Source organism: Camelina sativa, chromosome 5 (genome assembly GCF_030686135.1).
Source record: "Camelina sativa cultivar CO46 ecotype springtype chromosome 5, ASM3068613v1".
Classification (NCBI taxonomy): domain Eukaryota; kingdom Viridiplantae; phylum Streptophyta; class Magnoliopsida; order Brassicales; family Brassicaceae; genus Camelina; species Camelina sativa.
The window spans coordinates 6,980,535-7,007,357 of NC_141884.1; the positions used below are offsets into that span (position 1 = coordinate 6,980,535).

Consider the following 26,823-nt stretch of genomic DNA (forward strand, 5'->3'; position numbering starts at 1 on the left):
ACACCTTAATTTATAAATTTCTAAATTTTACCCCATTTTCATATGTTAATGGGCCTCAGATGTCCAAAAGGCCTTGGCTAAAGCTAGTAATTAATTTTGATCCACAAAACAATCGATTTCAAAGAGATGACAAATTAACAAAGACTGTGATTAGGAAAAGGTGCATATGGCGGACATGATTGTAAGAGGGGAGTTAAACAAGTACAAGTCAACAGAATAAAGAGACACTTTGGTAAAGGTAAGCATCTCGGAGACCATTTCATCTCAGACAACAATATGGACCGACGCGGTTTCAACAACACAAAGAAGAGGAACCGTGTCATGTCACATTGTTCGTAAATCAGTCAACGTTACTCTTCCATTTCCTTCCTCTTTCCCTTTAATCTACTTTTCCCCATTTTTTTTTTTTGTGTTTGCTAAAGAATTTTCCGCCAATATAATAGACTTAATCTTGTGCTATATTACAAGTAATATCCATGTGTAACTTATAAATATACAAGATGTAATGGTTATTGTGTGTTTATAAGTCACAACCTAAAAAAGTACAATAGATTTTTTCATGGTAACTATCGCAAGATAGATGGAAATGATCGAACAAGCAAATGCAAAGTGCCAAAATAAAACAAAAACAAATATATAGAATGACGATAACTGTTCATATGGTAAGTGCATTTTACTTTGTATATTGCTAAGTAATTGTGAGTCCATTTTTCCACTCTATACGATCGTGTTTACTGTTTACCGTCATTGTCTTACGGTGTGTAGGGTCTTGACAACATTTCTATTCTATAGGAGAAAGATCAGTAGGAACATTTGTCCAAAAAGAGGAACAATTAGAGAAAAAGTCCTCCTTAATTTACTCTAATTATTGAAATAATTTTTCTATATCAATTCCTCTCATTTCCACCATTTTTACACCAATTGTACCTACACCATATATTTTTACCTTTTACACACACATAGAAATCAGAAATGGGTTGGGTTGGGTTGGCTATATATATGTTTCTTGACAGAATTAACTTTGAACATTGAATTATGTAGTGGAAATAAAATATAATGAACTAGGATGAGACTTGCAGTTGCACACCACTTGCCAAGAGGACAACGGCTCAGTCACATGGTCCTCTATATTGACCATTTCCATAATATTATTATTATTAGCTGCCAACAAAATACATTAAAATTAAAAAAATGCGGTTACTTTCATAACTCACCACCTCTTAATTAATTATATACTTTTAAAACTAAGCAAAACCTTAATTCATCATCTTCTTGTGCGTTACAGACTAAACAGAGCGTTACACCCTTGGGCCAAAAAATGTGACTAAAGAGATAGTAGTATGTGCTAGCTAGTTTGTCTTTTAAACCCTTAAAACCTGGAATCAAAATCTTAAATATTTTTAAATTATCAATTTACTATAAAGATTTCGAGAATTTCATTTGAAAACGAATACTCAATACAGAACGAATGTAGAATTCGATCAATAGTTCAATACTATGAACGGTGATAGATTTGTCTCGGAAAATGGAAAGTACAGAAATTACCATAATGAGCATTAATATTTTTAATTTCAAGTAATTAGCAATGAAACTTATTTTAGGTAAATAAGAGCAACAAAGGAATATATGCTCAACCATTAGTATTTGTTTTGATTAGTATAATAACTTTTGTCACTGGCCAATCATCCATTAGACCTTTTTAACCCTTCACAGTCTCCCAGAAACTCCCCCCTCTCTTTGATACATTCATTATATATATACGCGTATGCGCTTACAAATTCCTTAAACAAAAAAAAAAATATCAGATTCTTCATAATTCTTTTTATTTGTTTTAGCAATTCGGACATTGTACAGAGAAATCAAGAATGGTTTTGCAGAGAGGCATATTGATATTATTGTGTTTGGTTCTGTCTCCTTTGATAATCGAAACGACAGCGTATCGAGAGAGACAGCTGCTGCTGCCGCAACCGCAAGAAACGGCTGTAGATACCTCAAACGCGGTCGTAACGGTTCAAGATCGTGGTTTAAAGACGCGGCGGCCTGAGCATAAGAACGCCTACGCAACGATGATGTACATGGGTACGCCAAGAGACTACGAGTTCTACGTGGCGACTCGTGTTTTGATCAGATCGTTAAAAAGTCTCAACGTGGAAGCTGATCTTGTCGTCATCGCTTCTCTCGACGTCCCTCTCCGATGGGTTCAAACCTTGTAAGTCTCTCTTCCGACCATTATAAAAAACGCTGTCCGTTTCCAATTGCCATATATTACTTACTTTGGAATATACAATCTTCATTTCATTTTTTATAGTTTTTATTTTGTTTTTTTTCTCATAAACTAAATGGGATATTTTTCTAAATTAACTTTACTAAACTCTCTAAACACGAGTTCCATCTTGTAGGACACTCTTGATTTGATACATTTATTTTCTTAGAAAATTGAAGTAAGTTTGGAAAATTGTCCCAATGAGAAAACGACCACCTTATTCATAGAAAGTATCGTGACCACAAATATAGGAGGTTTGCATAGTACATTCTTTATTACTCCAACTCTTTTCTTTCTTCTGATTGGCTTCACGAATTCAAAAGAAACTTTAAAGACTTCTGTGCCTTTTTTGTGGGAGATTCAAATGGTAGAGTAGATATGTATGTAGTTGAGACTTTTAGACCCACCCATTCAACTACCCATTTATATCTTCTCCTATATATTAGATGACAACGCGCCTATCTGTATTGAAATTATCTTTGTTTAAGAAAATGAATCTCCAAAACTCGTTAGGTGTCGTCTAGTTTTGAAAAGAAAGTTTCTTTTGTTTTTTTTTTCATAAGTTTTTAATTAATAGTATTATGATAAGTTTTTATATCATATCTTTTTATGATAAGATAATACACGCGTAGGTTTATCAAACATTTGACTTTTTATAGACATATTTGGATTAAACATAGGGGTCCGAATGGTACTAAGTATATAACCACCAAAACAATCAATAAACCTTATGAGCTTGGTAAAACCTTAATCAACAATTCACCCAAATAAAGTTAGAACATGCGTAGAATAAAGAGAATGGGAATGCGATCGAAAACAACAAAATCTTAGTATTACAATTGAATGCAAAGCATACTATAACTTAAGGAGAGTTGTTTGACTTTAGCGCTTTGAATGACAAATGAAAACCTTTTGGAAACATGAAAGAGCTGTTTTTGTCAACAATATTATTTTATGACCGGCCAATCTGCTGTACAGATCATGCCATAACGTCTACATCTCAACCTCATTACCTATAATTATTTGTTTGTCCCTTGGGACACTTCCGATGATTAAAACAAACCTATAATAATTTCTAGCAACACTTGGACACATAGTTACATGCATATACGTAAGGAATATATATATGCTCACGAAAATATGCACGCATAGATTAGATGTTGGTACCGAATAAAGATACTAACGAACGTATGTGTGTGAGTAGGGAAGAGGAAGATGGAGCCAAAGTAGTGAGAGTTGAAAATGTGGACAATCCGTACAGGAGACAGACCAACTTCAACAGTAGGTTCAAGCTTACTCTGAACAAGCTCTACGCTTGGGCTTTATCTGATTACGACCGTGTAGTCATGCTTGATGCGGACAACCTCTTCCTCAAGAAAACCGATGAGCTGTTCCAGTGCGGACGGTTCTGTGCGGTCTTTATAAACCCTTGCATCTTCCACACTGGTCTCTTCGTGTTACAGCCATCAGTGGAAGTGTTCAAGGACATGCTCCATGAGCTACAAGTTGGGAGAAAGAATCCGGATGGAGCTGATCAAGGCTTCCTTGTCAGTTACTTCTCTGATCTTCTTGACCAGCCTCTCTTTCGTCCTCCAAGTAACGGTTCTGTGCTTAGTGGCCACTTGAGACTTCCCCTTGGCTACCAAATGGACGCTTCTTATTTCTGTAAGTCTCTTTTTCCTAATCTTGTCTTTAATACACATTTTGGATAATGTAATAACATGATCTCTATCTTGGTACTCTCAGATCTTAAGCTAAGATGGAACATACCTTGTGGACCAAACAGTGTGATTACATTCCCGGGAGCTGTTTGGTTAAAGCCATGGTACTGGTGGTCATGGCCTGTTCTTCCACTAGGGCTCTCATGGCACGAGCAGCGCCGCACTACTCTAGGGTAATTTTAAATTTCAAAAGATGATCACTCCCTCTCAGTCTCCACAATATAATGGCTGATATTAATAACTAATACTGTGTGTGATCTTTGCAACAGGTACTCAGCAGAGATGCCTTTAGCCATAATCCAGGCAGTGTTCTACCTTGGAATCATACTGGTCACACGACTAGCTCGCCCTAATATAACCAAGCTATGTTATCGCCGTTCTGACCGCAACTTGATAGCGATCCAAGCAGGTTTCAAGTTTATCGCACTTCTCTCTGTAGTTGCAGCCTACATCTTCCCTTTCTTCACTATCCCTCACACCATCCACCCACTCATTGGCTGGTCGCTTTACTTGATGGCTTCTTTTGCTCTCTCCTCCATTCCAATCAACACTCTTCTCCTCCCAACGTTACCTGTTCTCACTCCATGGCTCGGTATTCTCGGGACGCTTCTCGTCATGGCCTTCCCTTGGTACCCTGATGGAGTGGTCAGAGCCTTGTCGGTTTTCGCATACGCATTTTGTTGCGCACCTTTTGTGTGGGTTTCTTTCCGCAAGATAACTTCTCACCTCCAGGTTTTGATTGAGAAAGAGGTGTTGTTTCCGCGATTGGGAGACTCAGGGATCACTTCAGGCTTCAGCAAACTGTATTAGGAGTCGTTTTTTTTCATTTGACATATTGTTTCTGTATATAAAACGATTATTATTGTTTCATTCACATTATCATTTATATCAGCTCACCCTAACCTTATTGCTTTCACCTAGTCAATTTCGGTACCATGATTTCACAACTCTACATTCTTCTTGTAGAGTAAACCTTGTGTTTGGTCTTGTTTAACTCACTCTCTTTTACACAAAGAAATGACGTATTAGAGCATGAATATTTAAAGATACAAACAATTGAGCAAAGTACAGAACACTCTGTTTCTCTCTGTTCTTATTTGTGTCCCTCTTTGATTGCCCTCCTCTCTAGTTACAAAAGCCCCCCTAGATCTCGTTGCATGAGAAGTGATGAAATCGAACTATATCATCCCTTACAAAAAATTTCCGACTGAAAGCTTTTGATACACATTTTGGTAAACGAATGTCAATCTCTGCAAAATAACTCTCAGATGCAAGCTCTCAATCCAACCTAGCTAGGGTGAAGGTTTACACAGAAGAAATCAACTAAGACATCTCAACGCAAACCTTAGCTCTCCAGAAATGTCCTAGCATCGGTCAATTTTGTTTTTTCTCTTATTTTTGAATAACAAAGATATATAAAAAAGTTTTAAATATATTTTGATGAACAAAGATAATATCAAATCTTATTCGAACCCAATTACATATATATCTTTTCAATTTTTTTTTTGATAAAATCCATATATATGGCCACCGGCTTATTACAAGCCTTATAAATAAAGATACATAACCTACGTTGATTCTCTTACAAAATATACTTTCTATCTAGTTGATTTTCCAAAAGCTACTCGATGTCAATGCCTGGAAGAAACAAGCGTAAAGAAAGATCCTTGCCGGAACCGGAACCGGAACCGTCAGACATTCCTTCTTCTTCAGCTGATCATCACTTGTCTTCTTCTCCTTCGACGAGACCTTGCTTTCCACCAGGTTTCAACTATAGACCAAACGACTTGGAGGTCATCTCGTTACTTGGACGGATACAAGACTACTTGGGCGGAAACAGAGACTTATTGACCAACCTTTCTATACATATCGTGAACATCTACGAGTCCAATCCAGAACAGCTCTCAGGTTTGTCGTCTCCTTGTAGAACAAATTAATTACTTGTTATTTTTATCAACTTGATCTCTTCTTTCTCTTTGGGCAAACGTTTACTTATGTTTGTTTTTGAAATATGTACGTAGAAAAATTCAAGAAGGGTAATGATACAGATTGGTTCTTTATATCGAAGAGGAACAAGATGGGTAAAGGTGGAAAAAGGCAGAAACGTGTCGACAAAGGCGGATACTGGCACTCAAAAGTTGCTTCCAAGAAGATTGACGCTGGGCAAGGCCTCGTTGGTTACAAAACCGCACTATCATACTACGTTGGGAAACAACCAAGGGGCGTAAAAACTAGTTGGTTGATGCATGAATACTGGATTGATCAGTGTCCGCCTTCTGCTGATGAAGACGTAAAGGTATGTATGCGTTTCTTGATTCCCAAGTTATTAAGTTTTCTTTTATTTTATTGTGAGTTTTATTTTGGTTGGTGCGTGTAGGACTATTCTTTGTGCAAGATCTATCATAGTACACAAGCAATAAACAAGAAGAAGAAAGAAGAGGAAGAAGAGAATGAGGAGCAGCAGCCTCCTACTGTCGAGTATCATCAACCGCAGCAGTTTCCGCATGCCCCTTTGGATTCTTACCAACCGCAGCCTCATCATGATATTGCGTATCAACAACAACTTTTGTTTCAGCCAGCCCCGCTGGATTCTTATCAACCGCAGCCTCGTGATTTGGCGTATCAACAACAGCAGCAGCAGTTTTGGCCAGGCCCGCTAGATTCTTACCGACCGCATCAATGGTCAGGCCCGCTAGATTCACACCAACTGCAGCCTTATTATGATTCTGCGTATCAGCAACTTTTAAGAACACTAGACGGAGAAAATGGTGGCGTTCAACAACAGCAACCGAGTCTTCCTCCTCCTCCTCCGCAAGGTCAAGATTCAAGATCCGGGATGGTGATGACCCAAGAAGACGTGTTGGATACGTCCAAGGATGACGACTTATTTGACATGATCGATGCATGGTTAAAAAATGTGGAGGAACAACAGCATGGTGTCGATACTCAGCAACAACAACAAGAGCAAAGTACACAGATTCTTCCTCCTCCTCCTCCTCCTCAAGGTCAAGATTCAATGTTCGGGAATGTGATGACGGACCAAGACAGTGATGCTATATTATTCAGTAATGTGGAAGAGCATGGTGTCATTACTCAACAGCAACAACAACAACAGAGAGAGAGTAGCATACTTTATAGCTCTGACCGAAACCCTCTGATGATCTAGCAAGTTTCACTTGATCCATATAAAATCCACACTTCTAGTCACATGTTAGCTTCATCTAATCGTTTAGCTATTTAGTTAAGTCAAGCTGTGATGTAGACTATAGACTATACAAGTAGAGACCAGAATAGACTCACTTGGACTAATTAATAACTTGCTTACTTGACTTGTGTATGTGCTTCATATATAATACTCTCAGTTTGATTGAAATGTTATAGTCCACACGCAAAATCACTTGAGCGTCTACAGGCTTTAGAACGGAAAAAACCAAAGTGACAAGAAACAAAAAGAGCAAAAATGGAACAAGAGAATCAACGGTAACGAAGGAGGGAGAGAGTATTGTTATTCTTCCAAGTAGCTCTACGTGAGGGTCGATTCTTGTGGTTGTTATGACCCTTTCCACGCAAACCTCTGTTCTTCTTTCCTTCTGATGTGAGACCTCTAAGCTCACGATGCTTGTGAACAGGGTTACAAATCCAGTTGATTCTCGGGTCGTTGCAGACTGCGTTATGAGCCGGATCCACAAGGATGATCTCGTAGTATTTGTACGTGGAATCCTCGTTGATCCAGTAGGAGTTGAGAACTCTCAGACCGCCTAGCTTCCTCCCAGCACGTTCCTCCGCAACAGACCTCTTGCTTCGCTGGAACTTGAGTTGTGTCACTCCTTGGTTCGTTGGCTTACCATACACAATCCCCTTTGGAACTGGCCTCTTCTTTCCACCTCGTCTTACTCTTACTCTATACACCACATATCCCTGACATGACAAAGCAAAACAAGATCATGTAAGAACGTTAAACCCTAAACCTCAAAACTCAGAACCAAAAACTCGAAAGCTGAGGGGGAAACAAGTTCCAACAAGTCACCTGCTTGGCCTTGAAGCCTAAACGACGAGCTTTGTCTGGTCGAGTTGGTCGAGTCAGACGGACGATGGAAGGTTGTTGTCTGTAATTCCAGCACCTCACGCATTGCAGGTGCCTCATAACATCCGATTGCTTCTTCCTCCATAGCTCCGACACATACTTGTACGCACCTACTCATAACATGAATTGTTTAAACAAAATAACGAATCATTTATTGGGAGCTTGGTTATAACCGGTATACAACCGGTTCACTTACAACAGCATATTCGTGGGATCCTCCCCAACATTATCCAGAGTCGTAACAAGCTCCGTAACAGAAGCATCTTAGTTTGTAACTAGTGTAGATTCTCCGTGATTTCATTTTTGAGTTTGATCATTAGTATATATATGTACAACATTCCCGAAGATGAATACATACAGAAATTCTTCGACATTGCTTTGTTTACATGGTATCAGAGCCTGAACTCTAATTTTTTTTTTTTTTTTTTTTTTTTACGATAATGGCATCGACCACAAACCCGAACCCGACTGCTGGCACTCCGGCAACAACAACAACGGCGACTGTGGAGGTGAGGCGAACTATCTCGCCATATGACCTGACTTCGGCGGACAACCCCGGTGCGGTGATATCGCATCCGCTACTCAAGGGGACGAACTATGATGAATGGGCTTGCGGCATGAAAACGGCGTTAACGTCACGCAAAAAGTTTGGCTTTCTCGATGGCACAATTGCTAAGCCGCAAGAAGGTTTCCCTGATTGGGAAGACTGGTGGACGATCCAAGCTCTCTTGGTTTCATGGATCCGAATGACGATAGATCCGGTGTTGCGGTCTACCATATCACACAGAGAAGTAGCCAAAGATCTGTGGGATTACTTGAAGAAAAGATTTGCGGTGATGAACGGCTCACGTATACAGAAAATAAAGGCTGAGTTGGCGTGTTGCAAACAGAGAGGTCTTGCCATTGAAGCCTACTATGGGAAGCTCAATCGCATTTGGGACAGTCTTGCAACCTACCGTCCAATCCGAAGGTGTCAATGCGGCTTGTGTACGTGCGACCTTGGTACTGCACAAGAGACTGATCGGGAGGAAGACAAAGTACATCAGTTCTTATGTGGACTCGATGATCAGTTTCGAGCTGTTCGCTCAAGTCTTGTAGCAAGGGTACCGGTGCAACCACTTGAGGAGGTGTACAACATTGTGAGACAAGAAAAAGATCTTCGTGTCACAAGTGAAGAACGTCCGGAAGTGGTGTCGTTTGCTGTGAACACAAAACCGAGGTTCAAACTTGAAGACAAAGAAGGCATGATTTGCAAACTTTGCAATCGCCACGGGCATGTTGCGGATCGGTGCTACGCAGTCATTGGATATCCAGAGTGGTGGGGTGATCGCCCAAAGAGTCGTTCGTTACATGGCAAGGGACGAGGTGGTGCTACGTTTGGTGGCGGAAGAGGACGGGGACAACAAGTTACCTTTGCCAATCATGTGAATGTACCCGCGGTGGACCCTGTTGGTAGCGAACAAGTGAATCATATCATCACAGATAAGGATCGTGACGGTGTGAGTGGCTTATCAGACCAGCAGTGGGGAGCAATCAAAAACATTCTCAATGCCAAGAAAGATACCACTACAGAAAAATCCTCGGGTAAGTTTTCTTCTTTTTCTTGGATCATGGATACGGGAGCTTCTCATCATTTGACAAGTAGATATGATATGCTATCGAATGTAAGAGAGATGTCACCAGTGTTGATAATTATGGCCGATGGTAGAGAAAGGGTTTCTCACAAAGAAGGATCAGTTCATCTTGGGTGTGGTTTGATGTTAAAGTCTGTTTATTATGTTGAGGAGTTGAAATCGGATTTGATATCTTTGGGACAGCTTATGGATGAAAATAGTTGTGTGGTTCAGATGTCTGACACATTTCTGGTTGTTCAGGACCGATCTTCGAGGATGGTGATTGGAGCTGGTAAAAGAGTTGGAGGTACGTTTCACTATCGAAGCATGGAGACAGTCGATGCGGTTACAACAAGGGAGGAGCAGTCTTACGAGTTGTGGCACCAAAGAATGGGACATGCTTCTGCAAAGATAGTGGGAATGCTTCCATGTTTCTCTAGCTCTTTTTCTGTTTCACATTTGAATAAGGCGTGTGAAGTATGTCTCCGCGCAAAACAGAGTCGTGATTGTTTTCCAATAAGTTTGAATAAAGCTTCAAAGATTTTTGAGTTAATTCATATTGACTTGTGGGGACCTTATCGTGTTCCGTCGCACAATGGTGCACGCTATTTCCTCACTATCGTAGATGAATTTTCTAGAGGTGTCTGGTTATATCTCTTAAATGACAAAGGTGAAGCTCCAGGTTGTTTACGAGATTTCTTTGCTCTCACGGAGAGGCAGTTTGAAACAAAGATAAAAATGGTGCGAAGTGACAACGGGTCGGAGTTTCTGTCATTGACATCCTTCTTTCATGACCAGGGGGTGCTCCATGAAACGTCTTGTGTTGGAACCCCTCAACAAAATGGTCGGGTTGAAAGAAAACATAGACACATCCTCAATTTGGCAAGAGCCTTGCGATTTCAGGCCAATTTACCTTTAGAGTTTTGGGGAGAGTGCGTTTTGACGGCTGGATACTTGATTAATCGAACACCAAGTTCTGTTCTGGGCAATGTGACTCCTTTTCAGAAGTTGTACAACAAGGTTCCCACGTACGATCATCTACGAGTGTTTGGAAGTCTCTGTTTTGCTCACAATCTAACTCGTGGGGGTGACAAGTTTGCCTCGAGAAGTCGACGGTGTGTCTTCGTCGGTTATCCTTACGGTAAGAAGGGGTGGCGCCTATATGATCTGGAGAAGAACGAGTTCTTCGTTTCACGAGATGTGGTGTTTACAGAATCTAAGTTCCCGTTCTCTCCTGCTACGCCTTACCCGCTTGTTGATGACGATGAGGATGGTCAGATTTTGTGGGCTCCAATTTCAGAAGGAATTATTGAGGAAGATAATGGGCCTCAAGGTCCAGCTAGGGTAATCTCAAACAGCTACCTCCCGAATCCTGTTCCGCCAAATCAAGAAGGTGGGCCTCTTGTCTCGGCCCAGACTGAAATAAATGTTGATCCCCAAATAATTACTCAGAGTCAATCGTCTTCACCAGAGATTACCACGACAAATCAACAAGCTCAGTCTATCGAACCAGAGCTTGGCAAAGGTCGCCGTCAGAAGACGCAATCGATCAAACTAAAAGATTATGTGATCGATAAAAGCTCACACTCTCAGAAGGAATCCTGCAATATTGTTCATCCGATAAGGAAACAAGATATGACACGACGTTTCTCCGATAAACATATTGCTTATGTGACTGCGGTTGTTTCAACGGTGGAACCAAAATCATATACGAAAGCGATGGAAGATGATAGATGGAGAAACGCCGTGGGTTCAGAATATGGAGCTTTGCAGGAACTCCACACATGGGATGTCGTAGACTTACCAGAAGGTAAAAGAGCAATAGGAAGTCATTGGGTTTTTAAAGTCAAATTTCAATCTGATGGATCCATTGAGAGGTATAAGGCGCGGTTAGTGGCTATGGGCAATAGACAAATCGAAGGAGAGGATTATGGGGAAACTTTCTCACCGGTCGCAAAGATGGGAACGGTACGTCTCTTTCTCGATACTGCTTCAAAGAATGGTTGGATAGTGCATCAGATGGATGTGCATAATGCCTTTTTACATGGGGATTTGGATGAAGAAGTTTATATGAGATTGCCACCTGGTTATCAGTTGGAGGATAAGAACAAGGTGTGTAGGCTACGAAAGTCTTTGTATGGATTAAAACAAGCTCCTAGATGCTGGTTTGCAAAGTTGACTACAACATTGTTGGAGTATGGTTTTGAGCAAGCGTTAGGTGATTACTCGTTGTTTACTTATGAACACGGAGAAGTTTGTTTACATATTCTTATATATGTAGATGATTTGATCATCACAGGAAGTTGTGGCAAGGCTACTCAAGCGTTTAAAGAGTATTTATCTACTTGTTTTCGTATGAAAGATTTGGGAGAGTTGAAGTACTTCTTGAGTATCGAGATAGCTCGTAATGCCTCTGGAATATATCTTTGCCAGCGGAAATACGCCTTGGATATACTTGCTGAAACAGGCTTACTAGGAGCTAAACCTGTCGAGTTTCCGTTGGAGCAGAATCACAAGTTACATTTATCAGACTCTAGACTCTTATCCGACCCTACACCATATCGAAGGCTACTGGGCAGGTTAATCTATTTGGGAGTTACACGTCCGGACTTGGCTTATTCGGTACATGTTCTTGCTCAATTTATGAAGGAACCGCGAGAGGATCATTGGAATGCGGCAATTCGTGTTGTGAAATACTTAAAATTAGATCCGGGTCAAGGTGTGTTATTGAGATCAAACAAGAACTATCATATTACAGGCTGGTGTGACTCGGACTGGTCAAGATGTGCTATGTCTCGACGGTCAGTCACAGGATATTTTGTGCAATTTGGTGACTCACTGGTGTCTTGGAAGGCAAGAAAGCAAAAGACAGTTAGTCGTTCTTCAGCAGAAGCGGAATACAGGGCTATGGCAGACCTGGTACAAGAGTTGCTGTGGATAAAACGAATGTTAAGCACTTTAGGAGTCTTTCATGTTCAACCGATGACTGTGTACTGTGACAGCAAATCGGCGATACATATCGCGACGAATCCGGTGTTCCACGAAAGAACAAAACACATTGAAAATGATTGTCATTTTTTTCGGGATGAAGTCGTCACAAAGAACATACGGTTACAGCATGTTGATACAACAGAGCAACTGGCGGATATTCTTACAAAACCTATAGGACGAGATGGGTTTTGGCACTTCAGGTCCAAGCTAGGCATACACAATCTATATGCTCCAGCTTGAGGGGGGATATTGGGAGCTTGGTTATAACCGGTATACAACCGGTTCACTTACAACAGCATATTCGTGGGATCCTCCCCAACATTATCCAGAGTCGTAATAAGCTCCGTAACAGAAGCATCTTAGTTTGTAACTAGTGTAGATTCTCCGTGATTTCATTTTTGAGTTTGATCATTTGTATATATATGTACAACATTCCCGAAGATGAATACATACAGAAATTCTTCGACATTGCTTTGTTTACATCATTTATAAAAACTCTAGACGAAGAGTATTATTAACCGCAAATGCTTACCCATTCTTCAAGTTACGATGACCACCGCACAACTTGCGAACAGAGTATTAGGTTAACGCCAAGAAAAAATAATTAGCGGCGAACACTATACATTAAGACGGCGCGTTTTTTTCGGCCTTACACCTATTGGGCTACCCATCAGCTATTACACCTAGGCCCTAGCTAATCCATAGATTGTTTGGGGTTTATTCCTCAATCACGTGTTAGTGAATTAAATTACTGTATAATTATAAAGTTTTGTGAGATTTGTAACAAATCATTTGTTGGATAGTTTCGAAACATTAGTAAAAATCTGTTTCTTTTCTTCAAAATTTTTTTCTTGTCTACTATTTTTTTTTGGTCACCCGAGACCCGTCTCATCAATCCATGAGAGGGTTATCATGCAAAATACAAAAAACTAAACTAAAGCTTCTTAAAGTATGATATTTTCTTCTAAAATCTGGACTCTTTTGTGGAAAAAAAGATATTGGAAAAATATTTGAAGTTGATTGTGAAGAACATCGTGCTTATCCCTAGAGTTGATGATATGTGTAGTAGCTAGGTGCCTGAATTTCAATAAGTACTAGCTAGTTCACTAACGTTTAATTTCAACACAACACATATCATTGGAAGCAAAGCTATCGGAATAAGTATTTCTATATTCATGTCATACATTCAACCATATGATCTTATCATGTGAACATGCATGTGCGTAATCTGTCGATTACATATTAATCGATCATTCACCAAAATATCAAATGTATATTATAATTTAAGAAAATAAAATATTTAAAAGATAGTACACTAAACTAGCATCTTTTCCAGTGGGACTGGCATATACCAAATTAACACTAAAAAATGAAACCCATACATTATTACACTTGTTTTCATTGATACATATATAAGATGAAGACAATAAAACACCAATGCGTGGCAGTACATAAAACATCGCCTCAGCCTTACTGATGTTTCTTGGGGTCCCTTTTCATTTATATATAGTAAGAAAATTATTCTCTTACGTTTTATAGACCACAAATAATGGAAAAATTGTAAAAGATTTGTAATTTGTAAAAAGTAGCTTGGCCTTTGGGAAGGCAACAATGTTTATCAGAAGATACAAACTCCACTTTCGTCTCGTTCGTACAATGGCGCCAGTACGGACATAGCCTAGCACGTGCGCCTCAGCCCACCATTTCCAACGTCATCTGTAGATTCTCTGAACAATTCTGTATGTTCCTTTCTTCTTTTTATTACGTTTTTGTATATATTTTTAATCACTTTTTTTACTGTAAGAAGAAACAATTCTAAGGACAACATCTTCACTCCAATTTGTTCTTGCGTACCTCTTAAGTTTTAAACTAATGATTACGTTATACATTTAACTATATCCTTGTAGCTGTTAGTGGTTTTTTTTCTTTCTATTCTTCGCTCAAGTTCTAGTAACCAAATATATTATTGAACCGTGTGAAAGCCTACTTGACTTAACGTCCTTTGAGCGACTGATGTTAATTCTTCACGAATCACACGAGGATAAAAAATTGTTCATATCATGACTCGGATTACACCTATATAGAGAGCGTTTGTTGCTAAACCGTTACTCATCAAGACTTGCGAGAAACCTATGATGACCTCTTATATCTGCTCTTCTTTTTTTTGTATGCATGAAGAAGAACGAGAGTTTTTCTTTGTTTTTATTTTTTACTTTATTTTAATTATTTTGTAGTGTTTTAGATGGTTAACTTTTAACAAAGAGATTGGAGGCCTTTCAACGCTTTTTTTTTTTTTGTAAAATGATTAATATGTGGAATTACATACATGTCTCAAAACATCTAAATGCTTGTCAATTACTTACTTGTTTATCATTAAATTATAGAACAAAAAAAAAGAGAGTCAAGACTCACGCGGAACAGATCAAATCAAATCAAATCAAACTCAACCTATAGCATCTAATTTACGTGAACGCTTCCAGTCCAATTTTTAAAGCATTTGATTGTGAATTACCATTTGAAATCATTCTACAATATTACGAGAAGATAAGAATAAAAATAGGGGTGGGCGTTCGGTTTTTGGGTTTGGTTTTGGTTCGGTTTTTTTGGTTTACGGTTTTTTTGGTTTTATAAAAATGGAACCATAAATAAACCATGAGGAATTCGGTTTGGTTACGGTTCGTTTTTTGGTTTATGGTTTTTTCGGTTTCATCAAAAATGAAACCATATAAAAACCATATGTATCACAGTTTGGTTTTGTTTCGGTTTGGTTTCGGTTTTTAACGGTTATTCCATGCTTTTAAAAAATAAATAGTTGATACATAACTAAAAGTAAGCATAAAAGTAATTATGAATATATATAGGTTAGGGAATAGAGACTTCGGTTAAGGTTTTGTAATTCGATAGATTAATAGGAGATCAATAACTAAAGCCCAATAAAAAAAAATTATTGATATTGTTATACAATATAAATTTATAAGCTTGAGAAACTAATTAGTAATTATATCTTATTATCCTAAATTTTTATAACTAAAAAAACTATTCGGTTTTACGGTTTTTAACTAGACCAAACCTAAACTAAATGATTAACTAAAATGAAAACCAAACGGATTTTCAGATTTAACCATAACCAAACTAAACCATTTATTTTGGTTTGGTTCGATTTGGTTTTTTGGATTTTGGTTTTTTTGACCACCCCTAAATAAAAATGCATTTACCAGTAAATGCATCTATATTTATAAGATTAGGAAAAAAAATAAAGATGAATATCTCACTTATTATGAGGATTGAGGGCAGGTTGGGTTGAAGAATATAATGATCTAGCCGAAAACGGAAAGATGAAAATAATATAGTTTTGGAAATTGAAGTGTGAGGATCGAATCACCTAGGATTCTCCGGCTTTGTATATGTCACCGTTGGATATATCACAACAACATGTTTAATCCACAAAATAAAGTAAAAATACGACAGGAGGTTTTTCTTTCGCGTAAATTATAGTATACATTAAAAATTCTATTTGTGAGAGAACTTTTTTAATTTTCTCATTTTTTAAGAATCCTTTGAAATTTTACATTAAAATTAGGAGGGTGATCAAAGAAACGATAAGACAAAGCATTCAAATTAGATGAATATGAGCGGAGTTTCCTTGATAATAACATGAGCTGATTTTGTGCTTCAAGAGGGGATACTAGAATTCTTTTATCTCCAAAGACAATAACATGCATGTAAATCTATAGTGTGCATATATATATTGCCATGAGTTTGCTAATGTTAGATGCCGATCTAACGCAAATGATCCTCGAACAATGTATGAGGAGAGAGATCATCAGGGTGAGTGAAAAAAGAGGGCCACACCTTTGATGAGTACTAACAACCAAAGAAGAGGTGGAGTGCCATACCTATGAGAGATTTATGCAATCACCATGTAACTCAATGCATAATTATTTAATTTCATTACAATACTTATAATTTTGTTAGTATATTAAATCTACTTATATACTTCATTTCAATAGAAATATTACTCCCTCTCTATCTTAATAAGTATTATGTGATGTTTTGTGAAATTTGTCTGTACTTGTTTCATTTAGTGATGTATGTTTAGGTAGATAAAAAAATATGTTTTTGAAAATTCAAAATAAATAAATTATTTTTAATTTATCTGTTAAAATTATAGAACAAACATATATTTATTTTTAACAGTATAAAACACTCGTATTTAAACCGGACTACAGAGATGATAATTAAGAACATTATCACAAACCATAAAATTACAAGTATCTGTCAATATAGACATGGTCATTGCATAGTTTGTCAAGAACTTCGTAACCATTTATAATTTTGATTTTAATAAATATTGGTATAATTGACAATAGTAAAAATATATTACAATCTAAACCCTAATATTATTAAAATTTAACACAATTAATGGTCTAGTCAATATATTAAAAAAAAAAAGTAGAATGGAACTTCAATAATCTTCTTAAACACTGTATACCCATTATTTGACGATGATGTATTGATGTTGATTTGTCCCCATGATGTCGATGCAACATATACGGCTCACATTTAAACACATAGGCACGTTACGTACCCCCTCCTATATATAGGGACAGTTTAAGAAAATAACCATTTCTTCTTTTCCACAATATCATAATGTAGAAAGTTTCAAAATATTTTTTAGCATTTTGATGATAGTTTAGAAAATAAACACATAAGGTTAATTATAACAAAAGTTATATATATATATATGTGTAATATATATAGTGCGTGTGTGTGTGTGTTTGGTTTCAAATCTATGTAATACTTGATGATAACTTACTCTATGAATTTTATCTTGATGAAACACTTTCAAGTCCAGAGTGGTCCATATTGCATGTAGAATGAAAAGGTGGTATTTTGCTCCAACTAAGATTTATATTACGAAGAAGACATTGAGTCAATTATATATGGTTATGAAACCCATTCCAAAGCGAAGTAAAGACATATATGCAATATGGTTGCATTGGATCGGAGTACGATTTTTTCTATCTTGTCTACTATCTCAATCTCAACAATGTTGTTAAAACCATATTTTAATTTAGTTAATGCCAGCCCAATTGATCCAATTATGAGATGATTTGGAAAAATAATTTAAAGTGATTTTGTAGGTCTGGTATGCTTTTAACGAGATCAATTCATCAGAGTGATCATAATCTAATTGTATAGAGATCACTTTTAGATCTCTTTGCGGCTCATGGACAATATGGCAGCTAGAGAGAACTTGCCACTAAAAGATAGAAGTCCTAAGAAATTTCTTACAACTTTGCGTAAGAGATTTTGACCTGCCAAAGGAATTAGTCGTCATCCATCTGAAGAATTATTGCCCTCCATTACTGTAAGAAAGACTCAAAGAGTTATATACAATTCAATAATTCATCGCTTGTTTTGCCCATAAAGCATCATTAATTAATGATATTTAATAACGTTAAAGCAATTCTTAAACCCCATCCTCCTTTTTCTTTGTAAGGTTTTTCCAACTTAGACCAATCTAACTATCGCTTGTTATGAGGATATTATCAGTTGTTGGGATATAATTGTTGGGGTTATGATATAATTTGTAAAGTTGAATCATTATTTTCTTTTTGATGGTAGATAAATTCATTTTTTTTTGTTCAAAAAAAAATAAAATATATTATGTATCTAGATAAAACATAATTTCCATGAAATGAAGAAAATAATATTTATAGAACTTTTTGTTTGGCTTAATAGAAACCTAAACAACAAACAATAGTCCAATGGCTCAAATGTTTTAACCTGTAGATTTTTTTTTAGAAAACAACTATGATTGATTTCTATTCTCACCATAAATAACAACACACCTAGTTTTTCATATATATGAAATTACTCTCTTTTTAATTGGTCCAAAATCCTCCGTTTTTTTTTTTTAAAAAAGGAAGAGACAAATAGAAACAACAAAAAAAAATAGCATATCAATGAAAAAATTGAAAATCAGTCCCAACAAAAAGCACATTAAATACAGCACACTCATTAAATAAAATGGGCCAACGGGTCTTTTCATTTCCCAACTTTATTAGGGCCAATAAGCTCACGGCAAAAAGGAGAGTAGCCATAAATTTGGAAACTGGACAACAACAGAACCAAAATATACACACAAATTTCAACTGAAAGCTTAAATAAAATTTGTCTCTCGTGCTATTCCTCACCCTTTTTTTTTTTAATACTTTCTTCTTCTCATATTATTGTATCTTCTCTAAAACAAAAAAATGTGAGGCCATTTCATGATTAAAAATAAAGGGAACTTGGTCGAGCCGAGGTTGTTTGTTTCATAAAATGCTCGACCTTAACGTTACAGAGAAAGAAAAAAGATCTATCTATATAATCCTATTATTATATGCCAGCTTTATTGGAGAAAATATAGTAATAAATATCTGTGTCAGACCTAAAAGTAAATGTAGTGGTCAGAAACATAAATCTGTAGGGGGGGAAAAAACAGGGCTAGAAACAAACATGGGACTTTGTCAATTGTCACTGGACTCACTGACGTTCATATATATATATATATATATATTTTTTTTTTTTTTGACAGAAAACAAAATAGTAACGTTTTTTACGTATATCACACATTTTCACACTTTGAAGAATATCTTAAAACGATTAATCAATCATACAATTTTGGATTTTGGATTTTTGTTCTTTTTTTTTTTCTTTTTCTTTGTCAATACAATTTGGATTATCCGGGTGATTTTTTTCAACGTCAAAATTTTTTTCACATGACAAAAATACATACAATGAAACGACACCGTTTTTGAGTTTCCCTAGTAACTTTGAGAGAGGAAGGGTTCTTCGTCGTCAGGAAAAGACTCCCAGAAGCCGTCGATTTTGCGGTTCACGTCGAGCAAGAGATCGGGAAGATCGGAGAACGCGTCGTCTGATATCGCAGTCATACCCGGAGATGACGTTTCGGTGACAGTGGGAGACGGAGACGGTGAAGACGTCGTCTCTACTTCCATGTCAATAGCTACCGCGGCTGCAGCTGCTGCGGCTGCGGCTTGGATGTCTTTAGGGTCAGCACTAGCTGGTCTAGGGAGGTGGTAAGCGAGCTCCGGGAAGTTGAGATGAGCAGAACCGCCTTTGATGGCTAAAGCAGCAACGTCGTGAGCACGCGCCGCCATCTCCGCCGTGGAGAAAGTGCCGAGCCAGATTCTTGATTTCTTCTTTGGTTCTCTGATTTCGGAAACCCATTTCCCCCATTGTCTCATTCTCACACCTCGAAACGTTGGATGCTTTGAAACAACAACTTTTTCATCATCATCTTTGACTGATCTTTTCTTCTTTGGATAATTTTTCACTCTTCTTCTCTCCGTCTTCTGCGCCGGCGAATCTTGAAATCTCCGGCAGTCGTCGTCACGTTCCATTTTCTTGGAATTTGTATAGAGGAGGTGGTGGGCTAAGTGTAAACGAAAGAGTTTGATTTTGGTGGAAAGATTTTGAGAGAGAAAAAGAAAATAAAAATTTGGTTTGTGTGTGTGTGTGTTTGGGTTTTAGTGTGATGAGTTAGAAAAGAGGATTGAGGAAGGGAAGAGGTCGGTGTGTTGTTATTATATACATCCAAAAATTAGAATGAGGACTTTCTTTTGTAGGCTATACCTAAAATATGTGTGTTAGTATTTAATACGTACCATACCATATATAGCCCATTTGGGTTTCCAATGTATGTATTATACTCTCTCTCTCGGTTTTGGTTCGCCAAAAAGAAATGATAAAATAATCGTATCTCTTTCTCGCATATAGAGTTTATAAATTCATATGCGTACGTGGAGATATTTTTAATATAGGTGGTCGGACTCTATTGGTCACACGTAACGGTAAAAAACACTAGACAACAATACGAAATACTAATAGTCAATAGATATACTGTATACTGTAGTTCATATGGTAAAAAACAATGAAATTTAATTAATTAAATTCGATGCGTGCACTGGGTACATGTAGTTAGGGGTGTCAATCGGGCTGGCCCGGCCCGGCCCGATCCGAAACCCGTAAAGCCCGCATATGTTTGAGCCCGGCCTGACCCGGTCCGAAATATTTCTGAGCCTATATTTCAAAGTCCGAACCCGGCCCTAACAGGGCTATACGGCTTTTCGGGCTTTTTCGGGCTTATCTTACCGATAAAAAATTCAAACTTATAAGCCTCAAAAAACAGTGTTTGAAGGTGCACTATAAAAAAATCAATCAAAAAATTAATAACTCATCTATATTCATTACAACCAACTTAATTTAAAATAAAAAGTTTAAGACTAAACAAAATTTTGATACTTTAACCAAATAAACTAATATATAATTCATATAAAATATCATGAATAAATTTTTTTAAAGTATTAAATATGGTTAATAAGTAAATATAAAAACTAGGATTAGATTTTAAAACTTTAATTACAATAAATTATTAATCAAATATTGCAATCAAACAAAAATGTTAACAAAAAAAATACAAATATATTTGTTAAAGGGTTTTTCGGGCTGGCCCGAGCCCGGTCGGGCTAAGTCCGAAAAACCCTATAGCCCAAACGGGCTGAGCCCGAAAGGCCCAATTTTTTCTGGACATATATATTTAAGCCCGAACCCGCTATTTTTCAGAGCCGGGCTGGGCCAGCCCGCGGGTTTTGGCCCTAATTGACATGCCTACATGTAGTATGTATATAGACAGATCATATATACACATCTTTCTTTAAATGTGGAGAATTCAATGTGTATACTGATACAAATCAAGATAAAACCTAGCATTAGAAGTTACACTGAGAAGGGAGAATTCAGCCATCATTTTTTGGTGATTCCATTACCCTCATCACAGCTCGGCGTTATACATTTATTGGGCACCACCAAATTAATGGATTTAAAAGAAGAAAACCCATTTATCCTCGTTTTATGAGTCTAATTGACTCGCTCAATATTAATTACAAAGCATCCATATCCATATTTGGGGTAAACCTTTTTATTCGATTTTGTCGAGTTTCTACAGTCGAGTCGTTCTTTTATACATACACTGATGGTGGTGACTATAGTATAATAGTGAATACATAGCTTAAGTATTACTGAAGTGTTCTTTTTTAGCTAGCTACTTTTTAGCTAGTGAATAAAGTAGGGTTTGAAAAAAAAAAACCTAGACAATTTCCACTGATGCACACAACGAGAAAAAAAATACAAAGAGCATCGAAAACGATTAGAGTTTCAAAAAGTAGATTTACCGATCACGGATCTGTTGGTAAGCAAAGAAAGGCGAATAAAAAGCCAAAAAATTGTTTGTGTTGATTCGCAAATGATAAAAAGGTCGCCTCTGAATAAATCTTACTGAGAGCTGTTGTACGTATCTAGTATATACAGAAAAGGAGTATTGTAGTAAGTTAGGTCTGCAAATGTGCTATTAAGAATTAATTGAAAAATGTGTTATTAAGAAATGAACAATTTGAATACAAACATTGATCATATAGACGCACATGTAAGAAACCGCATCAGTACACGTTGGTACAAGCTTAAGGTACTACTTACAAACAATCAAAGACAGTTGACGATTGTTACAAAGACAATTTTATGATATCATAGGCTTCGTACATACGTAATTTAATCATAGCCATACGGCCATATATAGAAGCAAGCATACATATATTTATGCATTGTATACCGAAAGAGTCAGTCAAACTTGGTTTTCGTCTTTAATTAGGACTCTTGGGTTAAACAAGATTAAAGACATAAGCTGTCAAAATTAATTTTTACGAGGGTGTCTTAACTACTTTCACTACTAACCAACTAACAAAAATGTATAGTATTAGTATTATTATAAATTGGTTTTTTCAATGTTGGAGGATTTAGATAGAATAGAAGACAACAGTTGGCTATTGCAATAGTACAACCACAAGTTATATATGCGATATGGTGATGATAAATACATGTTCAACTAACTAATTCGGTTATTAATTGCTCAATTAATAACTAAAAACGCTACGCAACTTTATGGATCGAAAAAAGCCAATCGATTAGCAAAGCAAAAGGCAACACATAAACTTAATTAATATGATTGTTAAATCAGATATGCGCTGAGCCTTTAACTTGAAGAGACAACTTATCATGTTCTGATTTGTTATTCGATCATAATCATACCACGAGGTTCTGACATCCAAAGATTTATTTCATTTGTCAAACCTAGTCGTAGTAATTGTTAACAAAGGTGAATTAAACATATGAAATGACCAAAAATAATGTTGTCCCTTTTTTAGGCGCACAAAGAAGGAGTTAGAGTTTGGCAGAGCGATAGTCTTGCTTAATCAATGGTCGGATGTATTCACGGTAGCCATCAGGAACCACCGAGTCATTGAGTGGATCCTTCAATGCTTCCTCGAACAGCTTTGGGTAAACGTTTCCGTCGTAGCGTCCCAGCACAGAGCCTAGATAGTGGTCCGTGTAGTCAAAGGCGTCCACTAAGGCCACTGCGTTTGGTCGGAGCTGAGAGTAGAGTGACCGAAGCTGGTCGTTCGCGAGTGCAGCTTGTTTGGGAGTAATAGACTTTGTTCTGAGGAAATCACCAAGGTGTTTGTGAAGAAGATAGAGTGCGTAGATGTAGCACAAGTTCTTGAGTTGTTTCTTCACTCCTTTTCCTTCAATCTTTCCCTCTACTTTGGCTATAAACCTGTGTATGTTCAAGTACAAATATAAATTTTAGTCCGTTTTGATAAGTTTTGTAAAATTTGGTGAGAGAAGCTTATTTACTTACTTAGAGACGACAATCAACTGGCAATGAGCAATAGCAGCCTCAACAAGATCAGCCAGGAGTTCTGAGAATCCTTGTTCTTGATTCTCAAACTTGTTTAGATTGTTAGCACAAGTAACAGCCATTTTCAAAGCCCTTGCTTCAAAAGCTTCCAACACCATATCAGGGTTTAACCAATCTTTAGCTGCATGCTCAACATAAATATAATTCAGAAAACAAATCGAGATAAATAATAGTATTACACTTTTATGGTAATATTCTTGAGAAAATCACCTTTTTGAACACCGGAACTACATTGCAATAGGTGTTTTGCTCGGCCCATATAAGCAACTGTCCCTGAAGGAACCTTTCCAGAACTCAATTGTGAAACTGTCTTCATCAGAAATCTAGCAACCTGAAGACCCATTGTTTTAAAACATAACAAATTTTAGTACCATTTCATATGCCAGTATAAAGAGTAAAGGTTTGAATTGACTCTAAAAGTGTTATTCTAGAAGAATACCTGTAATTGCAACACAACATTGTCTCCTTTATATGTGCAAGCAGGAACATATACAGCAAACAACTCAGGAAGGCCACTACACCACAAATATCCATGTCCACCACATAACTTACCCTTCAATGCCATCCTTTAACCAACCAAAAAAAAGCCCAAGTTAGCTGATCATTTGTAACTTATTTTAATAAGTTTAGCTTGGAAATTAAAGCAGTATACTGAGGTGGCTGAGATAGTCATTGACTTTAATCCTGCAGTGCATGCATGAGCTTCAGGCAATGTTGCAAAATCACTGGCCTCTAGTCTTTGTGTTACATCAGTGTAGAGCCATTTCAGCCACTCCCCTACAAACCGAAAGGCATATGCAGATGCAAGCAGAGGAAACAACCTGTCCTGCTGAGTTTTATAATCAATCACCTGCCATTTATCGTTTATGACAACATCAATAAGTAGTTTCTATGACCATGACCATTATCCATCTAGAGATTGGATTCTTAACTAAAATTATCAAATACATTTTTGTACCATGATTATTATTATGTATAGTGTGAGATTTACAGAGGATACCTGTGTTTCAATTCCACCATTATGTGAACCAAATTGCCTTTGAACTGCACTATACCTTGTAGCTATGCAGACTGCTCGAGCCAGCGCAGTGGAAGCATTTGACACAATGGACTGTCTCACATACACCATAATACCATACACCAATTGCTTTGGAACATCTGATGATACATATTTTCCTTCTCTTGTAACTTTTGACAGTCTATAAGAAGAAAACTACAGAACCATAAATTGGTTTCTTTAGAGATATATAGGTGAAATGCTTATCCACATGAGGCCAAAAGAGAGTGGACCTCATAAGCATTTGATCTCTAGGAATGTGAAAATGATCAAACATAAGAAAACCATTGTCCATTGAGTTATATGCCCCGTTTCCAAACTTCATTCCAATATCACCGATGGTTATACCCGGAAGAGGAGTATGATCATCCAAACTTCGTAGTTGCACGATGAATCCTGAAAAGGAGAAAGACTAGTCAATCAATATTGATGGTTAAAAAGAAAAGTGAGAAATAATTAAATCCTCTTGGTGCTTACCATGAACACCATGGTCTTTGCCATTCGTTATGAGACGAGCATAAACCACAACATGAGTAGAAACTTTTCCTAAGCCACCAGGCCACCACTATATTTTCAAACAAAATGAAACTTAGACACAAAATTTAGAAACTCAAAGATCAAACACAGATACTTGTTCTTCTCTCACTTTGGATGATGTCTGAGTTGGACTGTGAATGATAAACTGATCTGTCTGTGGATCAAATGTGGCGGTTGTCTCAAGGCCTTGAACGTTAGAGCCATGACCAAGCTCATTTTGAGCATAACATCCAATTATCTGCATCTTATTAGCTAAAGACAACCACTTTTTCTGCTGTTCCTCTGTGCCTTGTCCTTTGATTGCATGCACAAACATTCCCTATCCACCCACAACCATAACCCAGTCAACATCAATATTCTAAGAAATCATAAAAGAAATTTTTGTGTGTGTATTATTACCCAATGCAGATCCATGAAGCCTGGTTGATCCATGAAATACCTCAGTTTGATCGCTTCCTCATCAGAAAGACGAAGCTCCTTGATCATCTTCCAAGCGTGAACGCTTTTTCTCAACGTGTTCTTGAACAACTCTTTCCTACTCATTACAGCTCTATTGCTTTTCTCAAAGACCTTAAAGAAAGATGCAAAAATTCACACCGAGATTCACCGGAAGAAAACAGAGAAACTTATGAAGGAAGGAAGGTATGTAGGTAGAGAAGAAGGTCACTCACGGGATCAGAGGCGACGAGGCGGGAAACACGATTTGAAACATCGAAAGCATGGCGGGAACCGGCCCAGTGATATAGGGAATCCAGTGCCTGCACGTGTATGGTCTAGATGGGAGGAAGAAAGGAAGCACGTGAGGTTTAACAGCTGGAAGGTTAACGGAAATCGTCATTGAGAAGGAATAAGTTGGTTAGCACTGCTAACACTGTTTGTCGACTGTTTGTCGAGTATCTATAAGAGCACATGTTTAGCTCGTTATCTTTTATCTATCTGAGATATATTTCCTTAAGTTGTAATCCTAAAAACTTGTTTTCCTCATCGTCTGTGGGAGGATCTCTGCCGGAGACTCTTGCAAGGTGAGAAGATGGGACTGTGTTTATTTTGAACGTTGTTTCATTATTATCAATAAAGGATTACTCTGTTTTCTTACTCTGTTTCCTTGTTTGAATTGTTGCGATTGTTCTTGTTGATTCCTGACTTACGTTATCACTGGTATCAGAGCCATTCCTTCCTCGGAAACGATGATTGAAACACGATCTCAGGTGAACAAACACGATCCCAACGGAAATGAAACCACGGCGGCGGAACGTGAGGCGGTTGTAGCGGAAGGAACGAAGAGTTTGCTCACCCGCACAGAAGCGTTAGAGTACGCGATCGCAGAGCAGAATCAGAAACTGGATCAAAGCCTTGCTGAGATGTTCCAGATGATTAAAATGATTCCAGCACAACAAGCTCCGTCAGGGTCGAAGCCACATGGGAAGAGTCCGGTGGGTGCACCCTCAACACATGATTCATACGGAGATAGCTATGAACAACACCGTGGAGGTGGAGTCCATGGTCCAAATCATTATACGGGTGTTACAAGGCTGGGTAAAGTAGATTTTCCTCGGTTTGATGGTGAGAGTTTTACTAGCTGGTTGAGTAAAGTGGAAGATTACTTTGTGTTAGATTTTACCCCTAATGAATCTAAAGTGCGGATGGCTGCGATGCACTTCGATAGTCATGCGGCAGTGTGGCATCAAGCGTTGGTACAAACTTCTCTAGGAAGAAGCTTATTGCATGATTGGAG

General features: G+C 37.5%; 6 protein-coding genes and 1 pseudogene across 7 annotated transcripts; 3 read left to right on the forward strand and 4 right to left on the reverse strand.

Moving 5' to 3' along the window:
- Positions 1-1,448: 1,448 nt before the first annotated feature.
- Positions 1,449-4,900, forward strand: LOC104785974 (putative glucuronosyltransferase PGSIP8). Its single transcript, XM_010511271.3, has 4 exons — positions 1,449-2,209; positions 3,468-3,928; positions 4,010-4,157; positions 4,254-4,900. Exons 1-4 carry the CDS (start codon positions 1,866-1,868, stop codon positions 4,792-4,794), a joined length of 1,494 nt encoding a protein of 497 aa, XP_010509573.2. The 5' UTR covers positions 1,449-1,865; the 3' UTR covers positions 4,795-4,900.
- Positions 4,901-5,612: 712 nt separating this feature from the next.
- On the forward strand, positions 5,613-7,172 carry LOC147943335 (uncharacterized). Its single transcript, XM_087513245.1, has 3 exons — positions 5,613-5,892; positions 6,006-6,280; positions 6,362-7,172. Exons 1-3 carry the CDS (start codon positions 5,613-5,615, stop codon positions 7,148-7,150), a joined length of 1,344 nt encoding a protein of 447 aa, XP_087369371.1. The 3' UTR covers positions 7,151-7,172.
- A 286-nt stretch (positions 7,173-7,458) lies between these two features.
- On the reverse strand, positions 7,459-8,295 carry LOC147943336 (large ribosomal subunit protein eL15z pseudogene; annotated as a pseudogene).
- A 125-nt stretch (positions 8,296-8,420) lies between these two features.
- On the forward strand, positions 8,421-10,238 carry LOC147943337 (uncharacterized). Its single transcript, XM_087450492.1, has 2 exons — positions 8,421-9,652; positions 9,943-10,238. The coding sequence occupies exons 1-2, from the start codon at positions 8,509-8,511 to the stop codon at positions 9,975-9,977; spliced, it is 1,179 nt and encodes a 392-aa protein (XP_087306618.1). The 5' UTR covers positions 8,421-8,508; the 3' UTR covers positions 9,978-10,238.
- Positions 10,239-19,292: 9,054 nt separating this feature from the next.
- On the reverse strand, positions 19,293-20,326 carry LOC104785975 (ethylene-responsive transcription factor ERF038). The gene has a single exon (XM_010511272.3). The coding sequence runs from the start codon at positions 20,082-20,084 to the stop codon at positions 19,485-19,487; it is 600 nt and encodes a 199-aa protein (XP_010509574.1). The 5' UTR covers positions 20,085-20,326; the 3' UTR covers positions 19,293-19,484.
- Positions 20,327-22,834: 2,508 nt separating this feature from the next.
- LOC147943338 (putative peroxisomal acyl-coenzyme A oxidase 1.2) lies at positions 22,835-24,344 on the reverse strand. 2 transcript variants are annotated; one of them, XM_087513302.1, is made up of 5 exons: positions 24,147-24,344; positions 23,934-24,060; positions 23,705-23,825; positions 23,435-23,615; positions 22,835-23,350 (listed from the first exon to the last, which is right to left on the reverse strand). In XM_087513302.1, exons 2-5 carry the CDS (start codon positions 24,057-24,059, stop codon positions 22,957-22,959), a joined length of 822 nt encoding a protein of 273 aa, XP_087369428.1. In that variant the 5' UTR covers position 24,060; positions 24,147-24,344; the 3' UTR covers positions 22,835-22,956. The 2 variants fall into 2 exon arrangements, with proteins under 2 accessions (XP_087369428.1, XP_087369427.1); XM_087513301.1 differs by having other exon boundaries at positions 22,888-23,350; positions 23,934-24,177.
- LOC104785976 (putative peroxisomal acyl-coenzyme A oxidase 1.2) lies at positions 24,096-25,631 on the reverse strand. The gene is made up of 6 exons (XM_087512213.1): positions 25,488-25,631; positions 25,183-25,407; positions 25,029-25,116; positions 24,785-24,947; positions 24,495-24,693; positions 24,096-24,344 (listed from the first exon to the last, which is right to left on the reverse strand). The coding sequence occupies exons 1-6, from the start codon at positions 25,629-25,631 to the stop codon at positions 24,096-24,098; spliced, it is 1,068 nt and encodes a 355-aa protein (XP_087368339.1).
- Between the last annotated feature and the right edge of the window lie 1,192 nt (positions 25,632-26,823).